Source organism: Coprinopsis cinerea (assembly GCF_000182895.1).
Source record: "Coprinopsis cinerea okayama7#130 chromosome 7 map unlocalized cont3.7, whole genome shotgun sequence".
In the NCBI taxonomy this organism is placed as follows: domain Eukaryota; kingdom Fungi; phylum Basidiomycota; class Agaricomycetes; order Agaricales; family Psathyrellaceae; genus Coprinopsis; species Coprinopsis cinerea.
The window spans coordinates 1,305,523-1,326,908 of NW_003307538.1; the positions used below are offsets into that span (position 1 = coordinate 1,305,523).

Below are 21,386 nucleotides of genomic sequence, written 5' to 3' on the forward strand. Positions count from 1 at the left end.
AATAACTTTAAAGGAAGGAAATATCATAGAACCGGCGTATTATTTCGAACAAATACCCATTTATCCCCTACTTTTTCCATCTTTCCTCCACTGCTGGCGGTGGGTGGCGAGGCTGAACCTGCATAGGTCCCTATAGGCGTATTGGTCGATTGTTGGTTATGCTGAATATAGCTATCACTGGAGTCTCCTCCACCTAATACGATGGCGTCTGTGTCGTTGGACGAGTAATTGCTGTTGTATCCACTCCGTTGACCCCTTTGTCCATCTCGGCCAATGCCGTGAGATGGGCCTCCCCTCCCTCTTCCCCTATTTCCAAAACCCTTCGATAGCCTTGGGTCCACCGTCGTCGCCCCCCAATCCTGTTGCTGTTGCTTCGCCATCCCTTGTCCTCCCGCCTCCCACTCCTGCTGTTGCTGCCCATTAACCGGCACCGCCGCACCACCACCACCAGCAGCCGCCATCTGCGCTTGGAACATCATCGTCATCCCAAATTGCATGAGTTGCTCTTGGGTGGGCGCATACCCATACGTAACCTGCCACATCTTTCCGAGCGCTTCCCACGAGGCTGGCGAGGTCAAATCAAAGTTTGTAAAGTCAAAATCGACCTCTTGTTGCTGTTGCGGTTGTTGCGGTTGTGAAGAGTTTGTAGTATTGGGGTCAAGTGACGAGGCATCAGAAGATGTAATCGGAGCTACTGGTGCAGGCATTGGCATATTCTCTCCATCATGTGTATTTGAAGCAGATGTAGTAGAAGAAGAGTCCTTGTCGGGTTGGGATGGTTTGGAGAGTGGGGTGACGGCGGCGGCGGTGGGTGGCGGTTGGTCAGGGTGATGTTGGTTGGACGACGCCTTGGTGTCTGGCGCGGGAGACGGAGACCTGATATCTCTCCCGAACTCGTCTTTGCCCGGAAGGTTGCGAGGCGGCTCTGCTCGACCGGAATTGGACCAGGACGAACCGGACAGTGGACCATCTCGTCGTGGACTGAGGAACCGGTCGCCTCGTTTGTCCGAATATCTACTGGGAGGACTGCGAGAACGACTACGGCCTCGGTAGTCTCGGTCTCGGTCTCGTTCTCGATTGTAGTCACGATCGTCCCATCTCCTCCTCTCGCTCCAGCCACCACGGCCCCCTCTGGGAGGATGGCCTCGCTGGTTGGCGCGGGGGTCCCGAGAATACGAGCGATTGTCAGAACGATTGTCATGATGGAATCTACCATCCTCTGGACTAAATTGCCGTTCACGTCGAGATTCGTCACGGTTTGGTCTACGTGGGTCATCAGGAATAGGTGAGCGTGAACTACGATTAGGTCCAGGAACAAAAGTATTCCCTTGAGTAGCCGGGGTTATAGTATGCAATGAAACATTTGGAATCGCAGCAGCAGGAGAGACCACATTTGCAGCAGCAGCAGTCTGCGTTAGTTGTTGCAGGATTGCGAGTTGTGCTGGATCAAGCGGTGCAACCGCGGGGGTATTTACATTGGTTTGCCTGGAAGGTAGGTTACAGTTCGTGTCAAGGTTGGTCGATGCAAAGGGCCACAGAATACTCACAAACTAGTGGTACTAGCTGCCTGGGCAAGGAGAGCCAGTAGCGCCGCCTGAGGATTTGGCTCTGCGACCGGTGTCCCGGCACTGGGCGTCGCAGAGATGGGCGGTGCAGGCGCGAACGGTAGCGTACTGACAGGCTCCGAAGCCGGAATGGATACATTAAGAGGAGCATGCCCATTGGTTTCTGGTTCTGACAAAACAAAATCAAATTGAATTCAGTTGTCTGCCTTACATCGACGTTGATAGCAATAAAAAACGCCACTAGAGCTTGTACAGGTGGAGAAGTACTTAGCGAACGCAAGGGATGATGATAAGCACCTTTTTTCTTCCCCTCCAAGATGACTGAAAGACGCGAAAGCAAGCTAGCCGGGAATGTGTTCCCCTTCACCCAGAGGTCAAGCACCTTTTTGCATTTTGCCTGTCAACGCAGCGAGTCAGAAAGCAGCTCCACAAAAACAGGGATGGAAGAGAAGGGGACAAAAGGATGTCGACTGTACCAAACCCAGTTCCCAGCAGAACAAGGCCGTCCAGCGCGAAATGACGAGGCCAGATAATCCTAACGGGGGACGTGATAGTCGAACAGCATGAATGCTCACCTTCGCTTCTGGCACCTCACAGCTAAGCATATCTTGATACAGTCCTTCTACCACTCCACCAAGTTTGGACAGGAACGTTGCGGCATTCCCAGACAGGCCCGTGGTATCCTCCGGCACAGTCAAGCCCAACTTGTTGGCCTTCGATTTTGCAGCTCTTGCCAGAGCATCAAAGACATATAGACTCGAGATTTTATGTTCCTTTGCGAGAGATTTGTGCGTGCGATACAAGGTGGAGACCATCTGAGTGTCGTGCTAGCGCCAGGCCCAGTCAGGATCCAACGGATTTCAGTATGTAAAAACGGAGCGCACCTCCAAAGAACCCATGGCCATTTCCGTCAATTTTGTTATTTTAGAAGCAGACAACCGCTTCGCCTGCACCAGCTCCTTCAACGACGACTCGAATTCCTACGAGAATGACGCTGTTAGACCTGTTTTCTCCCCGCGAACCGGTCATTTTTGACGCACGGAAATCTGTGACATGGTGTCGCTGTTGTTGCGAACAGATTTTCGAGAAATTGGAAAGGAGAGCGAAGTAGAGGTGGCCTATCTTGGTGAGAAAGAGGGGTCAAAGTCGGCGGTTGGGTCAAAGGCCATAAGTTTGGCTCTGTTGATCTCGCCAATCTGTGCGTTAACGGAAAACTGGCGCGTGCCGGCAACCACCATCATCGTCGTGGAACATATTTCCCCAGTCCCAGTGGATTCAATCGACAAATCGACATGGCGAACCTCAGGAAAGCAAAGATTACCCTCGGAGGGGCTGTGGCATTCTGCGCTCTTACTATCTGGGCAGTCCATTACCAGCAGGAGAAGGAACGAGATGTACGAGCAAAGGTTCCGGGTCCGTCGATTCATCGCTGACGATATTTCTCTACAGACGATGTACCAGGGCGTTATCCGCGACGACGAACGACGAAGAGAGAAACTTAGACAACGGCAGTTGGAGCTGGAAGAGTCTCAACGAAAGCGAGAGCTATACGAGCGCTACCAGAAAGTAGAAAAGGCCTCGGACTAAATAACCAACCTCGGGACGATCCAATAAGCATAGAAAGTATCCTAACCCCTGGACATAATACCCACTCTGCTGCCTACTGCCTTATGCAACTATCTAATACCACAAGCTCACAGTTTGTTTTTCGAGTTGCCGTGCAAGTCATGTCATCATTGCAATATGGTACACAAGTGATTCACATCACTTCAGTATTTAAACGACGGGGGGCTTGGTGCCAGGGGTGAAGGTGTAGGTCAAGCCGCACTTGCCGCAGTATTGGCGGTCCTTGTGGAAGGCCATCTGTAACGATGGGATGAGATGAAAGATCCAAGGCCAAGGGAGGGAGGGGACATACGAAGATACCGGCACCACACTCAGCGCTGGGGCACTCACGGCGGAGACGCTTGATCTTGCCGTCGGAGTCGACCTTGTAGTACTTCAAGATCGACATCTTGACCTTCTTGCGCTTGTGCTTGATCTTCTTGGGGGTCTGTAGACAGTGACTGAATTAGCGATGGCCGATATCGACCAAAAAATCAAGCGCGACGTACGCTGTACTGCTTCTTCTTCCTCTTCTTAGCACCACCACGGAGACGAAGCACCAAGTGGAGGGTGGACTCCTTTTGGATGTTGTAGTCGCTGAGGGTGCGGCCGTCCTCGAGCTGCTTGCCGGCGAAGATCAAGCGCTGCTGGTCGGGGGGAATACTATCGCGAAAAATAAGAATCGCCGTACAGACGATGCATAGCGATCCAACTCACCCCTCCTTGTCCTGGATTTTGGCCTTGACATTGTCGATGGTGTCCGAAGACTCCACCTCCAAGGTGATGGTTTTACCCGTGAGGCTGTCGATTAAACGTCAGTTTTCTCTGCGTCCTCGCTGCAACGAACGGTGAGCACTCACGTCTTCACGAAGATCTGCATTTCGGACGCCTTCGTCTATCCAACGAAATCAACGGTGGAGTCTTTGACAAAAGCAAGAGCCGTTGTGGAAGAGGAAGAAGTGTTTACAGATTTTATCCAGCTTTTGATTGGTCAGCTTTCTGTGTATGGTCCGTGCACAGAGAAATTAAGGTTTGATCGCATGTGACCGCCGACCTGCTGGCGTCGCGTCGAACGCGTCGACGGGCCTCAGCCTTGGACTTGCGACGCGATACACGATGGACAGCGACAACGATACCAGAATGTCTGGTGTCGAAACGGCGTTCCCGACCAAGAACAAGGGGAAAGGAAAGGCTGCAGACGTTTCTGAAGAGGTGGACAACTTGCCATGGTGAGGAATAGTTCATGGCTCTGGAATCCTTTGCTAATTGACGCGACCAGGGTCGAGAAATACCGGCCTGTGTCCCTGGAAGACGTCGTCTCCCACCAGGATATCACCACGACCAGTATGCTTCGTATTAACTAACCATATCCGAGACTAAATATCTTACAGTTGACCGATTCATTGAAAAGAATCGCTTGCCACATCTCCTATTCTATGGACCTCCTGGTACCGGAAAGACATCCACCATTCTCGCCGTTGCACGTCGGATATACGGATCCGATTACAAGAAACAAATTCTAGAGGTACTTAACTCACCTTTCCCCTTTGAACCATTCTCTAACCGCTCGTCACAGTTGAACGCATCCGACGACCGAGGCATTGATGTTGTCAGAGAACAAGTCAAACAGTTTGCTGAAACCCGAACCCTCTTCTCAAAGGGATACAAGCTGATCATCCTAGACGAAGCCGATATGATGACCCAACAAGCTCAAGCTGCACTGCGCCGAGTGATTGAACAGTATACAAAGAACGTTCGCTTCTGTATCATCTGTAACTACGTCAACAAGATTGCTCCTGCAATCCAGAGTCGATGTACACGATTCCGCTTCTCGCCTCTACCCATTGCCGAGGTCGAGAAGCAGGTCAACAGAGTCGTCGAGGCAGAAAAGTGAGCAACATTCTATCCCCTCTAGACTATGTGCTCAATTGCGGCCATTAGCGTTCAATTGACGCCTGAAGGAAAGCAAGCTCTCCTGAAGCTCTCAAAGGGTGATATGCGGCGAGCTCTAAACGTTCTTCAAGCTTGTCACGCTGCCTACGATGTGATCAGCGAGAGCGAAGTCTACAACTGCACAGGCCATCCTCATCCACAGGACATCGAGGCCATCGTCAACTCTATGCTTTCCGACGAGTTCACTACCTCGTATCAAAGTAAGTGGTCTAACGTTTCTTAGTCCAAGTACAATGACTCTAATACCATCAACAAGTGATATCCAAACTGAAAACCGAGCGGGGTCTTGCACTGCAAGATCTGATCGCCGGGGCTTACGAGTACCTCGAAACGATCGAAATAAAGCCAAACGCCCGAGTCTACGTGCTCGATCTATTGGCTACCACCGAGTACGTCGGAGGCTTCCTTTTCCTCCCCGGGCCTCTCACTGACGCGACGTATGTTAGGCATCGGCTGTCAACAGGTGGGAATGAGAAAATGCAACTCACGGCCCTTTTGAGCGCTTTCAAAGGTGCTGTCGAATTGTCAGCAAGGTCGGCTTGAGACTACGCCCGCTGACAATCACTTGACTTTCCTGTATGTTCGTTTTCCTTGGTTACCCCGTCTCTTATTGTCGTCGCTTTTTGGAAGTCTCCGTTGAGAGATCTGACACCGCTTGTGCCGTTTACACCTACGCATCTAATTCAGATGTCATTCGACATTTCATGCCCAGTCACAAACGAGTCCCGAGCTCGCAGTTGACTATCACGGTCATCTGGACGGGGGATAGACAGCGGGGTCACTATTCAAGTGACCGACCGGCTTGCCGGTGGAGAGTGAACTGATGAGATCTCTTGCACCGGATCGTTTCGAGCGTTGCTTCTTTGACGGAACGATGATCGACGCGGGTAAAAGAAACTGCCAATTTGCGATCGTGATCATCCTCGACCTCAATTCCTGCCTCATCCAGAGATTAACATTCACCTCTTTGTACCCTTTCGAGGCCTAGTCTCGCATTCGGCGGAATCTAGACGTTGTTGCGGTAGAGCCGGGCGCCAGGAGTCATCTCTATTTTGACAGGCATCAAGAATGTTGGGTACTCTTTTCCACAGGACCTTGTGTTATAACTGCGATTAAACCGTGTGGGTCGCTTGAAAGTCGTACGCAACTGTCCATGCGGGCACCATGTAAAATGAAATCAGACGCGATGAATTCGCGTCGTTCACAAACCCGATATAAATACAAAATTGACCGAACGCTTTACTACGTTAAAGGTCAACTACATGCGAATCTGGACTATAAATACAGTAGTTGGTATGCTTGTGTGCGAGGGGGATCTGAGCCTAGCGAAAACAGAGATGCAAGATGGATACAAGACGAAAGATGCGCGCGAATTACAACAAATTAAAGTGTACACGACGCTAGGCTGAGAGATGGATGGGGTAGTACTACATGTGCGAGACAATGAATAGGAATCTAACATACAGATGCTGGTAAGGCGGTATCACATAATGTGTGGTATCGTGAATCATAGCAGAGTCATGAGGGGGGCGTCCAAAAAAAGGGTTCCATGGGTTGGAAGTAAGCCAAGAAAACAAAGAGAAAGCGAAAACGAAAGTCAAGGTGTGCCAAATGGCAGGGCAGTGTCCGTAGAAGAAACCAAAGGTGGTGGACATTCCAATCATCCAGGGTGAATAGGGGTTCAGATCGCAGAGTACGCCTCTTGCACTTTGGTGAGTTGGTAGCCTGAGATATCTTGCATAAGGAGGTACGTCTTGAGCCGAATGACGTAAAACTCACGCGTCAACACGTTGTCCTCGGAATACAGACTCAAGTGCGTCAAACCATTCCGCAAGTACTCCATGAGCTCCTCCTCGGTCAAGTCCCCTCCACCAGCGGAGGTCGAGCTTTCAGTCCAAGCCGGCTGTTGCGTCCTCATTCGCGAAACTTCGTCAATGAAAACGTGGCATGCGATCATCCACAGCGTCTGACGAGTCAAAATGCGTCAGTATATCGCGTTTGCAACGTGTTTTGGATAAAGGAAGGAAGATGCTGTACTCACTCCCATAATAGGGTTCAGATAACCAACCTCCGCAAGGTTGACACCGCCACATGTTATGATATTACGCGCAGCAGTGAGGCAATGTTGCTTGGATGACGAGTCGGCGTACGCGAAGATTCCGTGGAGCTTGATAATCGCAGCATCGACAAGGGCATGCGCTAAAATGAGAGTCCGAAGGGACGGGTCGCTGATCTCGTGCCCTGCAATGGCGGGGAGTTGGGCGCGGCACTGTTCGATGAGGCGATGTACGGTTTGAAACGCCGCTGCAAATGCTTGGAATTCACGTTGCTGCATATCTGTGGCAAATACCTTAGCAGATGAAGGAAGGAGATGATGAAACGAATTACTTGGGGTCCACTGGGCAGTCAGATGGGTTGCACGGTGGAGTAAGATCGACGATTTGGTGAGCATGGCGGTGGTGGAATCGACGACGCTGTGTGGTGCAGGGGGAAGGTTGTTCAGAAACGATCGCACAGTCGAATTGCCCCTGACTTCTGGCGTTAATAGACCCTGTGGATAAAAAGAGAGTTAATGATATCCCCCGTGGAAGATGAAAGCTATGCATACGTCGAGGTACTGGGGCATATCCAAAGGCCACGGGACGTCAATCTGAATGCCCGGAGCTTCCAGCGCCCCACAGACATTGAAGGGGGGCTCCAAAGCGACGCTAATGAGCTTGTGAAGGGTGAATACGGCCCAAAACCCGTTTATCCGCTCTCCTTCCTCGAGGTTCGTCTGAGGGAGATCCAGGTACACGGGCGCATCATGAGAGAGTCCAATTGTTGCGGGCGGTGCCATGTTGGCAGAGCGAAGTTTGTGGAATCCAGAACCCAAGGCCAGGGAAATGGCAGAGCCCGTCTGCCATTTTGCCTCCAAGAACCGTCCAGTGCGGAAGAAGTAGTACGCGAGCAGCACCTGTGCTTGCATGGTGTGGAGGATTCGGTTGGGATGTGTTCCAAACATGTCAGTGGCGACATGTTGGAGTGCACGTGTCAGAAACGCCTGCTCCTGCAGGAGCAGGGCCTCCGAATGAGAAAGATGTACACCCCACAGATAGACGACACTCAACAGCGCCGGAGTTGGGCGCGATGGATGTCCAAAGGGAGCGGAAAGCAGCGTGCTCGAACGGAAGGTGGGCACATGGAGGAAGAAACCAAACTCGGCCGCGTGTGGAAGGAATTTATCCAGTCTATGGAGAGAAGAGTTGAAGCAGGTTCCGCGGAGCGAGGAAATGACACGTACAAGTTTTGGATGAGAAGGAAGGAGGGTTCCTAATAGTTTGGTCAGACTGGTTTATAGACCGAGAGGGAGACTGACTCACTTCGGCGCCAAGGAAGGGTGATGTCGCGGGCAGCGGTCGAATCGGAGACGTGGAGGGTCCACTCGAGCCTGTTGATTCAGTGTTTGCGTGGAGGGCTGAGAAGGTGTTCCAGTGCCTACCAGAAGGAAGCGACGAGGATGTCGATGTTGGAGAGAAGGGCGACAATGGGGCAAGGGTCATAGTAGGCTCAGCCGGAATATAGAGTGGTGGTGATTTGGATATCCTCTGGGTTTCGTTATAGTGGGCGTAAGGGTCGTGAAGTTTGACGGAAGGAGTCGACGCGTCAGGATTTTCGAGTTCTTGAAGCCGGGCCTCTAAACGAGAAACCTGGTCTTCAAGAGCTTTTGTCCGTGAGCGACCAGGGCCATCCGAGTATTCACACTCGTCCTCTTTCGGATGGCGACGACATGGTCCACAGACTGGTTTGACTCCATCGCATTTCTAGCAAAACAGCTGTGTCAGTCGATGGCATGGGGGAAGACGAGGTGCAAGTACTCACAATTTTCAAAAATCTAAGTCGCGACGCGTCCAAGGGGAAATAGTCAGGTCCAGAACGTTAAGAACGATGAGCAAAGAGTGCATACCGACAATTCATGCAAGCCTTTCCCCTCTTCAAAGGCTTGGACGTCCTGACTGGCCCACTGCTTGACCCCCTGCTGGTGTTGAGATTGTCGCCGAGCATGGCCAGATATCGTCGTCGTAGAGTGCCAAAAGGCAGGCGCTTATGCGGATCAATTGGGGCGAGATAGAATGGAGAGTCGCCATTTTATAGTCTCGAGTTCAAGTGGAATAGTCAGATTGCTCCGAACCTCTGCTCCGATGCAGATGAGATCTCGTCAACTTGCACAGCATCTCGATTTGGCTTTTCTCTCTGAAAAGAGTCCGAAATAGTCCGGGGCCTTGCCTTTTTGAGAAAACGGGCCGGCGTATTTGCGGCTTGTTCCGTCAAATCCTATTCCGTCATTCCCCACGTTGCCGTTCCTCTGCCTTTCCTAGGCTGTGTTCAACATCGGTCTTTTCGTCCTCCACAATTTCCGACCCACAAACTCTGCAGGGGTCCTTTGTCCTTGTTCTCTTTCTGCCCAGCGGAAGGAATTTTTATCTTGATGCTCCCAAATCTTGTCCTTGCGAACCTCGGCCTGAATTCGTCATCTCTGGGCTCAGGCTTCTCGTCGTCCAGCGACCGTCCACCGACAATTAATTGCTTGGCTATAATTCATCCTCAAAGTGAATTGTAGCTCCGTCTCTCCATCACTTCGACCCGTAATTTCCGGATTATCAGCCAAATCCATCGGCAAACCAGGGGACGACGCGATCGTGGTTTTCCAGCACCGTGACCTCTCTCCCAGTCGACAGCTTCTCGTCGCATTCTATGCCCATTTCCCCCGTAACCTGAAGTCCAAAAAGGATTGACAAGGGTCCTGGAGTCGATTTGTTCGGCTATTAGCGCCCGATGCCTGCATCTTGTTGCCCCAAGAGATGAAAATGCTCGACTCTCTTGCCAATTTCTGACTCGTAGGTCGGAGCAAAATTTTCACCCTCGGGAGGTGCAGTGCGACCAAGGTATAAACCTTACATTAAATGACCATTGCAAAACATTGGTGAGTAAGGGAATCCATTGGCGCAGTAATCTCCGCCTTCGTCTCGTCCCCTGTGTTAATTTATTTTCGCAAATTCAGAGATAATCCATTTTGGCACCCAAAGACCTAGGGCTCTGTGGACCTCTGGCTTGTAGCCCCAGTCTAATGGTGATTTGGGTCGGAGTCCAGCCTCGTGTGCCATTGGGTCCCGAGGTGACGTATGTACCAACACGTTTTCCCCGGCCAGTTCTGCCTCGAGGCAGGCAGACACGCCTTTCCAAGCCTCGATAGTCGCCATTCCCGACTAATTTCTCCCTGCCTCGAACACAGCATCTTTTAACCGTTGTAGCTCATTCACCAGACCTTTCTCGTTCGTTCTTGTCTACTGACTGGAAACCACGATGCACGGTGCATTATTTTCACCGTCTCCGCAAGCTTTCAGGAGCAAGCAAGCTTAGTGGTCATTGTGACTCAAGTGGCGCCTGGAACATTAAACACCCCAGGGGGACTACCACCACCCCTCCTTCGTGCGACGGCATCCCGACTTTTTGAAGAACATTTGTCGCGTTTGGTTCATTGATATGGGACAACCGACACATGTACGTCCCGTGTATCGCCACCCACCTGCATCAGGACCCTGGTCCTCTGATAGAGGCTCTGCATGCCCTGTTGGGTCTCGCTCCAGTCAGCCGACCCGATTACACCATCCACTCCGCCGGCCAACTTCCTGCCCCCCGCACCGAGTTCCATCCTTCCCCCGGGGACACAAGGAGCTATAAACGACCCGGAACTTTGGTGAGCCCATTCGCGATCTATACTACCAGATCCTTCCCGCCGAAGCCCACCCCGTTTGCATAGGCTTATCATCCGTATGCATCCCGCTTGTGACACTTCAAGTACAGTGACATGCTCGTACCTATTCCTTTTATTAAATCATGTGTGCATGATCGAGAGTTGTTTACCCACTCTCTGCATTCTACGAGGTTGCCTGGTTCTGTTGCTATGGGATGGGGGACGCCCTGAATGGTCAGATTGCGCAGCGGGGAGGTAATATCCTTGATTGGGGGTGTGGAGGCAAAAGGTCTATTGTTGCCCTCAATAGGTACCATCCATACCCTTCACTGGAACCTCCGAGTATCCGACGCGGATCGGAATCCGACCCCTTCCATTCACCTGTCCTTAACACACTTTGAACGTCGGTGCAGAGGATCCACATGGTCCCACTACTTCTCAGCTTTCATATAGGCTCGCCACCTTCCCCTTCTAGAACGTGAGCTCGAGTGGTTGGGGACATTACCAGAGGGATCGATTGTGTCTCGCTCGATGTTTTCGCAACTTGCTTCCACCCACCTTCACCGCAGACTGACTTCCGTTGATTTTGGCAACAGCGATAAGGACTTCAAACAAAGCGACCACTATTACTTGATCCGGTTTCTATGTTTCCCATTATCCACTCGGGAGATGACAGATTCTCGCTTCACATGAACCACGATCCATTCTAGGGGCACCCACAGACATTGTCCTCATGATCGATAAACGGGGAGCATCCGGTGTCCTTAACTTCCTCCTCCAAGTACCTCACGGACACCGAGCTCCACGACAGTATAGAGGGTCTGGCCATCCAATCTAGCAACCATCGCACGCTCTTCAACAACAAGGGTTTCGAATCCAACAGCTCAGGGAAAAACATTCCAATCCGTCAACGGGGTACATTCCGTTATCTATAGTATCATAGGATGCACGCGCGCACTTTCCAAAGTGCCACCATACTTTATAACTCCGTAGTAAACACCTTGGCCCCACGGACGCCCAGTGGACGAGTACAAGGACATCAGGCTACGCGAAAAGGAAACCTCAACACCCACATGCTGTTTATCCCCCATCCGTTCTAATTAACCTGTGTAATCGATCGAAAGCTTCATACAATCACCAAGTATCCACGGTTTTCACATCACCGCTGGTGGTCGCCACCATCACTCTTCCCGATGTGACCTCTACGGCGGCAGGTGTATGAATTATCTGGTGGCAGGGTTAAACCCCAACTTTCCGTTGCTTCAAGTCGGTGACGGAGCATCCAAATGGATCTTGGGAGCTACACCCGATGAAGTCGTCGGTCGAGGTGCGTGCAGAGTCCCTGTAGATCTCGGGCGAGATGGTGACATGGCTAATTCCATACTCGTGGAAGCACTGTTGGAGGTGTTGCTCTGTCTTCTCCCACTCAGCAAGGGTGGTGCCGGAGGGGACACAGACGTGAAGGGTGGCGAGGATGACCCTGATAGAGTCGGCGACGTGGATATTGTAAGCAGAAATGCACAGTGGAGATGGAACGTAGAACATACGATTGCGACAAGTGCCAAACATGAAGGTCGTGTACGGATTGGACTCGCGGCAACTGGGTGAACGCAAGTCAGCCACAAGGAAGGAAGACCAAGGCATTGTTTTCGTCACTCACCCTGACGAGGTCTTCTTTGATCTTTTCAAGATTCAGGTGTAAGGGAGTTGCTTCCAAAAGGATGCGACCAGACCGGAGTGCTTCTCTAACATTAGCTCAACCGTAGACTGTCCTTGAAGAACCCTGAGACTTACTGAGAGGCACAGCGCTAATGAAGATGACGATGCTGATGGCTAGAGAAGCGGCAGGGTCAGCATAGTACCGTTCATAAGCCTCTAGCTTCCAGATGATAATGGCGACTATCATGACTCCGATGTCTAAGGCAACAGTCAGATACAATGTCATGCTTCACAAGAAGAGAAATCCTGACTGTTGACGGCATCCCCAAGAACGTGAATGAGAACACCGAGCAGACCGAGGTTGTGGTCGGAAAGAATAATGGGAGGGTCGAGGGTATGGTGATGGTCAGCGTGCTGAAGGGATCCTGTTTTGAGATTAAAGGTCGAGAAAACGACGATGGGGAAGGCGCACCAAATGCCTATCGGGATCCACGGACACTACTGTGGTCTGAACATCATCTTCGTTGACGATGGCGTTGGCGGAGTGACTGTGTCCATGCCCATGGTCTATGAGAGAAGTTTTAGGGTCTTGGTGAAGCACCCGGCCGCGAACCAGTGGAAGGAAAGAACATACCGTGGACGACAATAATGCTGATGATGTTGAGCCCCAGACCAATACATCCCACGATCAATATTAGCTTCGGGTCTTCTACTTCTTCCAAATGAACGAATCGCTCGATTGACTGAAGGAATATCGAAAGTGCAAGGGCGAGCAGGAAGACACCATTAAAAAACGCCCCTGTGATGGTATTAGCATTTGGCATCACCGCATTAATGTGGGCAGACTCACCAACAAGTTCGGCCCGATGGAATGCATAGGTGAATTCATGAGTCTAATTATAGGTGTGGGCATAAGAAGGGTATGTCGAATTTCCAGTTATGAACGTACGTGTTTGCGTCTTTCTTTGAGCTGTTACATTAAGGTCAGCATCTACCCCGAGTCCGCCAAACGAGGGATACACTCACCCACGCCGCTGCAAAGGCAATGACACTGGAAAGAAGTGGCAGTGGCCATGAATCACTGGACTTCACTGTCATCATCGTGGGACTCACTATGCGACGATGTCCTGCCAAGGGAAATCAGTCACCGAGCAGTGAAATGGGACGAGAAAGACACTCACGTTAAGGTAATGAAACTGCGGACACGCATAAGCCTCAGAACAGCAGTTAGATGGTAGGGAATTCGATAAAGACGAACCGCATCTGCGATAAGTGCAAGACTCTTGGTTCGAAACCCAACTGGTTTGCAAGCTATTAGCTTGACTATATGTTGTAAATGGCGGCGTTGCTCACCAATAATTTCGACAATGAAAAAGGCCACGCTGACTGCCAGCACGATGCCAATGCGTGTTGTGTTCTTCATCGCCAACGTCCTTGCGCGAAAGTGTAAAGAGTGCGGTGGTTGTGGGCGTTTGGGAGAAGACGAAAGACGAAGATTGTGGTGTGAGAGCAACAAGCACGTTCGCTCAGACGGGGGTATCGGGAATTGAATTTGATTGTCCCAACCTGGCACTTTGCCCAGGCCGGTTCGAGGAGGACAGGTGCGGGGGAACGATCCGGCGCTAGCAATATGGCCGACATCCTCATGGCCAACTTTAACTCTGCCAAATACCTAACTCAAATTCCAAGAATTATGTAGTAGACGCATATTCACATATACAGCTGGAATGAAGGGTACAGATCTAGAGCCAGTTGTACTCACTGCAGCCACCTCTTTTTCCTTCTCTAATCCTCAGTATGGGAGTGAGTCAAATCAAGTCAAAACTGTTAAATTAGAAATGATCAGGCTCAACGGGACGAGGGACCTTCTGTCGTGTGGTGAATATATTCCTTCCGCGATTAATGTAGCTTGCGAACCCGAGTCTTGAATCCATCTCGTCAATGGAGCTGAGTTTAGAGCAGCGAAGTTAGGGTCAGAACCAAAAATCAAAAGGCAGACCAACCGTTTTCTCATTTCGCTGGCCCATGTTATTTCTTTCAGCGGTGGGGCATTTAATGAAGCTCCGAGAATACCAAGAACCATGGCTATGAGAGTCTCCGCCAAGATCTGGTCGACAATGCGTTAGACAAAATCCTGAAGGCGGCAATATGCGAAAGTAAATCGGGGCATACATCTCGTGGTATTGGTCCCTCTGGTCGTTCCAAAGCTTTCAGATAGGATAAATCTAGGTCGGCAGTTCAGCGCTGTGTATTTGTATTGAGCTGGTCGCTACACACGTTCATATGTTGAGAATGCAGCTGAAACGGTGTCAAGAACATCAGTAAAGGGGCTGTTGGGCGTGAGGCGCACCATGAAGTATCAAACACGTTGAAAACAGCAACAGAGCACGTCCCAGCATCGTCAAAGGCGTCGAAGACGAATAACCTGAGAAGCTTGGTGGTCGCGGTCAAGGATGTATATTTCGGGTCGTGGTCGATGATGACAACGGTTTCGTCCACGTGTTCGCGGGGCCATTGCGCTGTCACAGCGTCAAACCCGGCTTTCTACCAACCCATACAGCGTTCTGGTCACCGCTTTGGACCGCCAGCGGATCCCTGGAACAAGGTCAAGAAATCAGGGAAATAGCGTTCAAGGCTAATGGCGTTTGAGATACCGCAGCATCTCCCAAGGAAGGCGCTTCCGCAAGATGTTTCGTCCAAGATCCTGAACCGAATTGACCAGGCTTTGGTCAAAGACCTGGATGCGAACTTGGCGAATTCATGGGTGACTGAGCTGGACGAGTCTATATCTGCCACTAAGGTATGCCACGTTGCCGTTGTTCCACTAGAATCATTTGACCATGGCTTGGTTAGACACGGATTCATGACCGAATCCAAGAGGACTTGCCCAAGTTCCAGCACCAGTTGGAGACCTCCAAGTCTGTTCAGACACGAACTACGGCACTGGGAAAGGGGATAGAAGATTTGAACGAGAAGATATCGTCACCAGTATGTCCACCTCAGTCGTACAGTCTCTTGCCGTGTTAACTTTGCAATAGTCGGGTTTACTTCCGACTACATTGCATAGGTTGCAGGTCCACGCTACATTGCAGCAACAAGCAAACGATGCAACTATCATCGCAGACTCTCTCGCCCATCTCTTGAAGTGCAAGCAGCAGTACACTTCGTTGCTCTCGCTAGTCAAACTTGGAAAGTTACCGGAGGCCGTCGTAGCGTCTTCCGAGCTGGAGAAGACATGCTCTACGTCTCCCAAGGCATTGGAGAACGCTGTGGTCTTGAAAGATTTGAAGGTATGCATCTCGTGAAAGAGACGAGGTACCTGCTCATTCGCCCACAGCACAAGTTGCAAACACTGAAAGCACGGGTTGAAGAACAGCTCTTAGACGCCCTCTCAAATATCCTCATTATCCAACCGACCCGATTGGCTGTCCGGAGTGAAGTTTCCAGTATGTTCAGACATATGTTTTCCTTTGACGAGACTAATCGTTTCCAGTACCCAACTCGGATGCTACAGTAACGCTTGAGGCCATTCTCACTTCTCTGTCTCTGCACTCGCTTGAAGACTATTTATCGACCTTCCGGAAGCACCTCACGACCTATTTTGTTGAAAACGTTCTGCAGCAACCCTACTCAGTGGGCGAAGGAATGACCATGACCGAACGGGCTTTGAACCTTATCCCCACGTCCCCGAATTCCGAATCACGTAGAATTCGCCTGGAAAACCTGGCCCACATATTCGATTTCATTAACGCCCATATTTTCCCCAGACTCCCTCCCAGTCAATCATCTCTATTCCTTCGCTCGCTCGCAAAACCTCTGACAGCCAGCATCCTGAACCTGTTCTTGATTCCTCAACTCCCATCTTCATTCGGCCTTCTCCCACAATTCTTGGAATTGGTTAAGCAGGCAGTGGAATTCGAGGAAGAGTATATCATTAAATTATTGAAGGTTGACGCTCGAGACCGACCGTTGAAGGAATGGGCCAACAACCTCTCCGGTCACTACGAACGTCAGCGCAGGAACATCATTCTGGACAACTGTCGCTCGTTACTTAAGGAGCCTATGTCCGCTTCGGCCACCTTCCTAGCAGAGGTACAGCAGTCTGTTGAAACCTCGTTCCCCACTGCAGTTAATGGAGACGAAGCTCAAACGTCCCCCGAAGAAGACAGCTGGGGCTTTGACGATGATGCCAACGCCAAAATGGACTTGGAACAGGCGGAGGATAGTTGGGGATTCGACGACGACGTCCCACAGGAAAATGGAGCCCAGGTGGAGGACAGCTGGGGTCTCGATGACGACGCTGCTTTGCAGGATAGCTCAGTCGTGGACAACGGATGGGGCTTTGACGACGACATCGAACCGGAAACCGAGGCAACTGAAGAGGATGTGCAGCAGCCTAATGGGACGCATGAAGGCTCTTCGTCTCCATCGGAAACGCCAGACCTTGGGGAAGGGGAGCCAGATGCGGACGATGCATGGGGATTAGACCAAGACCCGGTTCCAGCAGATGAGTCGGGGGAGCAAGCCTCTAGTGACGATCCGTGGGACGACCCCTGGGGCGACCCTGCGCCAGAATTGGAAGAATCTGCACCTGCGCCAGTGCCCGCCAAAGCACCCAAGGTTGCTAAACGCCTTGAGAAGCTTGCCTCCAAAACCAAGAAGAAACAAATGAATGGCAGCGCTCTCCACCATAGCCCTTCTCCCTCTCCACCGCCACCACCTCCGCCTTCGCTACCGCCTTCTTCCACCCAAGAGACGGTGAAGCAGGGTAAAGGCCGCGCTAGAACAGCTTCCGCTCCCAAACCCGCGGCCATTGTCACCAAGGTGCACCCTCCTGTCGAGCAATACCGTGTCACGGAACGCACGAACCGGATCGTCCGCACAGTCGAAGATGCCATCGCCGAAGGCAAACAATTTGCCGCCTCCAACCTCTTTGCCAAGTTCGCTACGACATCTACTCCTGGAACCACCCTTTTCCAGACTGCCACCGCCGTCCTCGATTTGTACCAGGCGTTCTATCCAGTCAAGTTGGAGGCTGAGTTGCAAAAGATCGAAGGTGCATTGCAGTTCTCCAATGACTGTCTTTATCTCGGCGAGGCTGTCGAGAAGCTGGAGCAGGAAGTTTCAGGCCAGGCGAGTCTTAAGGAGCGACTGGAGGAGTGCAAGCGGCATTTGGGCGTCTTGGCCGACAGCTGGCTACAGGATGCAGTTGTGAGTAGTTTCTCTTTGGTTCCACTCTCAGTAGTAACAGAACTCACTGCAGGAGTCGGAATGCCGTCGGCACGTTCAGCTTCTTTCCGACGGATGCGAGGGGTTCACTTATACCATGGACCAAGATCGTTATGACGAATGCGAAAGCACCATCAACCAAGTCGTACGGAGTATCAAAGATTTGGCTAGGCGGATAAAGGTGCGACGACCATCTCTGTGTTGCGTTCATTCAGCTGAACCATTGGCCACCAGCCTATTCTCTCCAAAACAAAATACTACCAGACCTTGGGAAGATTCGTCGACACCGCTCTCAGCCGTACTCTTCAAGATATCGTGGCATTACCTGACATTACAGAGGTGGAATCGCATCGTTTGAGTGAATTATGCCGCATATTCAACTCGGTGGAAGGTTTGTTCAGCGAGGACCCCAACCAGGTCAGTAGCTATATCCATTCTTCTCCTTGTGGCCCTAGCCGACATCATATGCCCAGCCTTCCTTTGTGGTCGCGTACGTTCCATCATGGCTCAAGTTCAACTATATGTCCGAGCTTCTGGTAAGTACCGCTGTCACCAGGGAAATTCCTCGCTAAAAAGAGAAACAGGAAGCCTCTCTGGCTGATATCACATACCTCTTTGAAGAGGGAGCTCTCGTTGACTTTGAGGTCGACGAATTGGTCAGATTGGTTCGCGCTTTGTTTGCGGATACCCCTCTAAGGACGAACACGATCAACAAGATCCTTGCTGGACAATCCCAGTCTTCTTCATAGCCCAATCTCTCTCCCTCATGGATGCATTCTCAGTGGATTTTTACGATACTATTATTCCTACTTAAGTAGCTAGTTTACGGTCACTCATGTCAGCCTCATCATGACTTCTTTTTATCGGTATAGGCTTTTAGTCTACACCATCTCGTCAGTGTGAGCTTTAGTAAAAGGAGCTCGAAAGAACCTCACCGTTGGTAGTCGCGTTCGACTTTGGCGTCTGAAACTTTGCCTGGTGCCTCTTCATCGTCACCGCCGGCGGCTTTCTTCTTCTTGTCCTTCTTTTTCCTGTTCTTATTCCATGATGTCGAAGCCCGGTCCATTTCCAAAAGTTCCTTCACGTCGATGGTGGAACTAGCCAGAGGCACCAGGCGCGCAGGTCGTTCGTCGACATCCATTTCTCCATCCTCAAGGTCATCCTCTGGTAGCACAGGTTTGGGAGGACCGGTCTCTCGTGCAGGAGACTCGGTACGTCTTTTCGGAGATTCGGTACGCGGTGGAGGTTCGGAGGTCTTCCTGGTGAATATAGGCAAGTCGTCATCCACAGATACCCATTTGCCTGGCGCCGTTTCCTGCTCTTCACCCTCCTCCCGTTTCGGCGACTCGTCATCATCATTGTCATCATTGTCATCTAGTTCCAGCCCCTTGTACTCCCCTGCATCAGCAAAGATGTCGAAGTCGTCGTCTATAGGCTCTGGCTCCGGCTCTGGTGGAGGAGCAGGAGTAGCGGAAGAAGAAGTCGTCGGCTGTGCAACTTCACCTTCCTTTGCTTCCTCTTTCGCCTGTGGTCCAGCTTCACTTTCGATCTTCCGCTTCTTCTTCTTCCGTTCTCCGTCCTTGCCCTCCCCCTTAACCTTCTTCTTCTTCTTTCCCTCAGTGGACCCTCCAATTGGCTTGAACCCGATAGGTTTGAACTTGCCCTTCTGCTTCGCCTCTTCAAGTAACCGAGCCTCTTCCTCCGCAGACTTCTCCCTTGTGACCTCTCCACCGGCACCTCCAGTTCGTTTCTCCTTGAGTTCGCGAAGGAGGTCTTCTCGCGTACGTTTCTTGGGCTTTGAAGCCTCACTGAAAGCTTGCTCCAAGCTGTCATCGTCGACGGCGTCGGTGGCTAGCGCTGCCCTAGCCTTGTTTTGTTCCAGTAGGGCAAAATCGAGACCTTTGACGAGAACAGAGTGTTCGCTGTCTCCTCCGAGGTACTTTCTCTTTTCTTCAATCTATACCGCGCTTAGTGAACAAGGGCATGGAGAACAGACTATTCACGCACGTCGGCAGAGTTTCCTTCCTTTGCCTGCTTCTCGAACTCGCTCAATACAGCTTCGACCTACGTTCAGATCATTGTTAGGGGTTTTCACGAAAGAGTTGTCTTCCCCAACGTACATGAGCAAAGTCATGGGCCTGTCCAAGCCGTCTCTCTGTCGCACGATCTCGATACTTGCTTTCCGCATTCGGCTTCACCTTCCTCGGTTTGAAGGCAGGCTGAGAAGCATCTATAGTCTTCCTTGAAAGATATGTTAAAATATTGTTGGTAAAGTTCTGACAGGACGTACGCTTTGGACACGGTTGGCTTTGAACAGGATCTTCCAATTGGAGTTCGGGAAGAGGACGATGCCCCTGAACTGAGGAGAGAGCGGAAGGAGTCCTGTATATCAATGTTAGTCTGTAATTTAAACAACTCGTGCACCGTACAGACCTGATCCATGCTTCTGTGAAGCTGAGGTTGGTGGAAAGAGCTTTCACCGTACAGCCACCAATGCTCTCCCTCATGTTGGAATTGATCCCATCAGTGATCTACCTTCTGCCCCTATTGAACGCCACTTCAGTGGACCCCAATGTACCTGGTATAGACACGATGCGCATTTAGCAGAAGATTAACATATCTAGTGTACATTGGTATATGACTCGACATTCTCGATGTACCTCTTCCATCTTCCATTGTCCCAACCCAAAATCAGCTTGTACTGTTCACTCTCCTTGCCCCACGCCGACCTCGTCCAAAGAATCATCGCAGCCAACACAACATCCGCGAAAGTAAACCGTTCACCCATAACCCAATCCCCTCCAACCTTCCCCTGGTCCAGTATCTTGGCATAGTCTTTGAACACCTTCTCAACCTCCTTCCAACCCTGCTTCTCCGGCCTGGCCTGTTCCAAAACACTCTCCCAATCAGGCAAATTCAGCGCCTTCTGTATGAACTCCTTCCCAGACTCCCTACTCGCTTCGTCGGAAGTATACTCCACGCCTTTACATCCAATCAAAGGCGTGAGCTTGATCCTAAGCGGTTCTGTGCTCTGCGACCACCCTGCTTGGAGGGCCCCGGTTCCCGCTGGAATGAGCTTCGAGGTATCGGGATATGCCTCGTCGAGGTATTGGGCGATGCGGAAACTGTCCGAGATGTATACGCTCTTATCAGAGTCGTAAATAAAGGGAATGGTGTAGTGGGGCGAGCCGTCCGGCCTCGTCCCTGTAGGAGGGATCCCTTTGGCTTTCGCGAATTCTTCAATCTTGGAATAGTCGACCCATTCGGTTTGGTAGGGTATCCCTTTATAGTTGAGACACAACCTAGCCATCACAGCATTAGTCGTCTGTCGACGAGAGGAAGAGACCGAATTTTTCTACCTTGCTCTCCAGCAAAACGGAGAAATGGTCATGAGAGGTCTCTGGGTATTCTTGATATCGTAGAGGGTAATCATCCTGGCACACTGTGAGTGGGAAGCAAGCAATGAGGACATTCAGATCGCTTTCGCAGCGTCCTCTAAATACCTAGCTACTTCTCAGCAGAGCCGCCGATCCGTATCACACCGTCCTTGTCATGCCTTTCCAAACGCACGCCATCTTTGCCAATTCCTACAGCTCGAATAATCAACATTACTCACACTACCCTACACAGAGTAGGGTTGG

General features: G+C 51.1%; 9 protein-coding genes across 9 annotated transcripts; 3 read left to right on the forward strand and 6 right to left on the reverse strand.

Moving 5' to 3' along the window:
• Window positions 1-23: 23 nt before the first annotated feature.
• Window positions 24-2,620, reverse strand: CC1G_00874 (hypothetical protein; the record flags this gene model as incomplete). The annotated part of the gene is made up of 6 exons (XM_001831275.2): window positions 24-1,485; window positions 1,548-1,734; window positions 1,863-1,962; window positions 2,141-2,392; window positions 2,450-2,545; window positions 2,606-2,620. The coding sequence occupies 6 exons, from the start codon at window positions 2,618-2,620 to the stop codon at window positions 24-26; spliced, it is 2,112 nt and encodes a 703-aa protein (XP_001831327.2).
• A 237-nt stretch (window positions 2,621-2,857) lies between these two features.
• On the forward strand, window positions 2,858-3,152 carry CC1G_00875 (hypothetical protein; the record flags this gene model as incomplete). Its single annotated transcript, XM_001831276.1, has 2 exons — window positions 2,858-2,959; window positions 3,015-3,152. The coding sequence occupies 2 exons, from the start codon at window positions 2,858-2,860 to the stop codon at window positions 3,150-3,152; spliced, it is 240 nt and encodes a 79-aa protein (XP_001831328.1).
• Window positions 3,153-3,265: 113 nt separating this feature from the next.
• On the reverse strand, window positions 3,266-4,113 carry CC1G_00876 (ubiquitin-40S ribosomal protein S31 fusion protein). The gene is made up of 5 exons (XM_001831277.2): window positions 4,031-4,113; window positions 3,888-3,971; window positions 3,680-3,833; window positions 3,484-3,618; window positions 3,266-3,428 (listed from the first exon to the last, which is right to left on the reverse strand). Exons 1-5 carry the CDS (start codon window positions 4,048-4,050, stop codon window positions 3,342-3,344), a joined length of 480 nt encoding a protein of 159 aa, XP_001831329.1. The 5' UTR covers window positions 4,051-4,113; the 3' UTR covers window positions 3,266-3,341.
• A 197-nt stretch (window positions 4,114-4,310) lies between these two features.
• Window positions 4,311-5,666, forward strand: CC1G_00877 (DNA replication factor; the record flags this gene model as incomplete). The annotated part of the gene is made up of 7 exons (XM_001831278.1): window positions 4,311-4,399; window positions 4,450-4,514; window positions 4,562-4,695; window positions 4,747-5,060; window positions 5,112-5,323; window positions 5,380-5,512; window positions 5,570-5,666. 7 exons carry the CDS (start codon window positions 4,311-4,313, stop codon window positions 5,664-5,666), a joined length of 1,044 nt encoding a protein of 347 aa, XP_001831330.1.
• Window positions 5,667-6,544: 878 nt separating this feature from the next.
• Window positions 6,545-9,250, reverse strand: CC1G_00878 (hypothetical protein; the record flags this gene model as incomplete). The annotated part of the gene is made up of 8 exons (XM_001831279.2): window positions 6,545-6,848; window positions 6,903-7,089; window positions 7,165-7,452; window positions 7,639-7,674; window positions 7,732-8,353; window positions 8,407-8,435; window positions 8,486-8,926; window positions 9,128-9,250. The coding sequence occupies 8 exons, from the start codon at window positions 9,248-9,250 to the stop codon at window positions 6,805-6,807; spliced, it is 1,770 nt and encodes a 589-aa protein (XP_001831331.2). The 3' UTR covers window positions 6,545-6,804.
• Window positions 9,251-12,096: 2,846 nt separating this feature from the next.
• On the reverse strand, window positions 12,097-13,993 carry CC1G_00879 (hypothetical protein; the record flags this gene model as incomplete). Its single annotated transcript, XM_001831280.2, has 14 exons — window positions 13,870-13,993; window positions 13,775-13,815; window positions 13,698-13,712; window positions 13,630-13,643; window positions 13,543-13,567; window positions 13,466-13,486; window positions 13,367-13,409; window positions 13,151-13,315; window positions 12,989-13,083; window positions 12,828-12,930; window positions 12,652-12,774; window positions 12,518-12,597; window positions 12,405-12,457; window positions 12,097-12,337 (listed from the first exon to the last, which is right to left on the reverse strand). The coding sequence occupies exons 1-14, from the start codon at window positions 13,937-13,939 to the stop codon at window positions 12,097-12,099; spliced, it is 1,089 nt and encodes a 362-aa protein (XP_001831332.1). The 5' UTR covers window positions 13,940-13,993.
• Window positions 13,994-15,154: 1,161 nt separating this feature from the next.
• On the forward strand, window positions 15,155-18,494 carry CC1G_00880 (hypothetical protein; the record flags this gene model as incomplete). The annotated part of the gene is made up of 9 exons (XM_001831281.1): window positions 15,155-15,316; window positions 15,370-15,504; window positions 15,555-15,806; window positions 15,854-15,962; window positions 16,010-17,727; window positions 17,780-17,926; window positions 17,980-18,162; window positions 18,219-18,281; window positions 18,330-18,494. The coding sequence occupies 9 exons, from the start codon at window positions 15,155-15,157 to the stop codon at window positions 18,492-18,494; spliced, it is 2,934 nt and encodes a 977-aa protein (XP_001831333.1).
• A 182-nt stretch (window positions 18,495-18,676) lies between these two features.
• CC1G_14828 (hypothetical protein) lies at window positions 18,677-20,252 on the reverse strand (the record flags this gene model as incomplete). Its single annotated transcript, XM_002910803.1, has 5 exons — window positions 18,677-19,702; window positions 19,753-19,809; window positions 19,866-19,975; window positions 20,036-20,127; window positions 20,179-20,252. The coding sequence occupies 5 exons, from the start codon at window positions 20,250-20,252 to the stop codon at window positions 18,677-18,679; spliced, it is 1,359 nt and encodes a 452-aa protein (XP_002910849.1).
• Window positions 20,253-20,365: 113 nt separating this feature from the next.
• Window positions 20,366-21,178, reverse strand: CC1G_14829 (hypothetical protein; the record flags this gene model as incomplete). The annotated part of the gene is made up of 2 exons (XM_002910804.1): window positions 20,366-21,047; window positions 21,105-21,178. 2 exons carry the CDS (start codon window positions 21,176-21,178, stop codon window positions 20,366-20,368), a joined length of 756 nt encoding a protein of 251 aa, XP_002910850.1.
• Window positions 21,179-21,386: the final 208 nt, after the last annotated feature.

Bases quoted from the DNA above. Each gene is read 5' to 3' on its own strand.
- CC1G_00876 (XM_001831277.2), bottom strand. From the start codon at position 4,050: ATGCAGATCTTCGTGAAGAC. The intron at 3,834-3,887 runs GTGAGTTGGATC...TTTTCGCGATAG, and splicing joins AAAATCCAGGACAAGGAGGG to TATTCCCCCCGACCAGCAGC. The intron at 3,619-3,679 runs GTACGTCGCGCT...CACTGTCTACAG, and splicing joins GGAAGAAGAAGCAGTACAGC to ACCCCCAAGAAGATCAAGCA.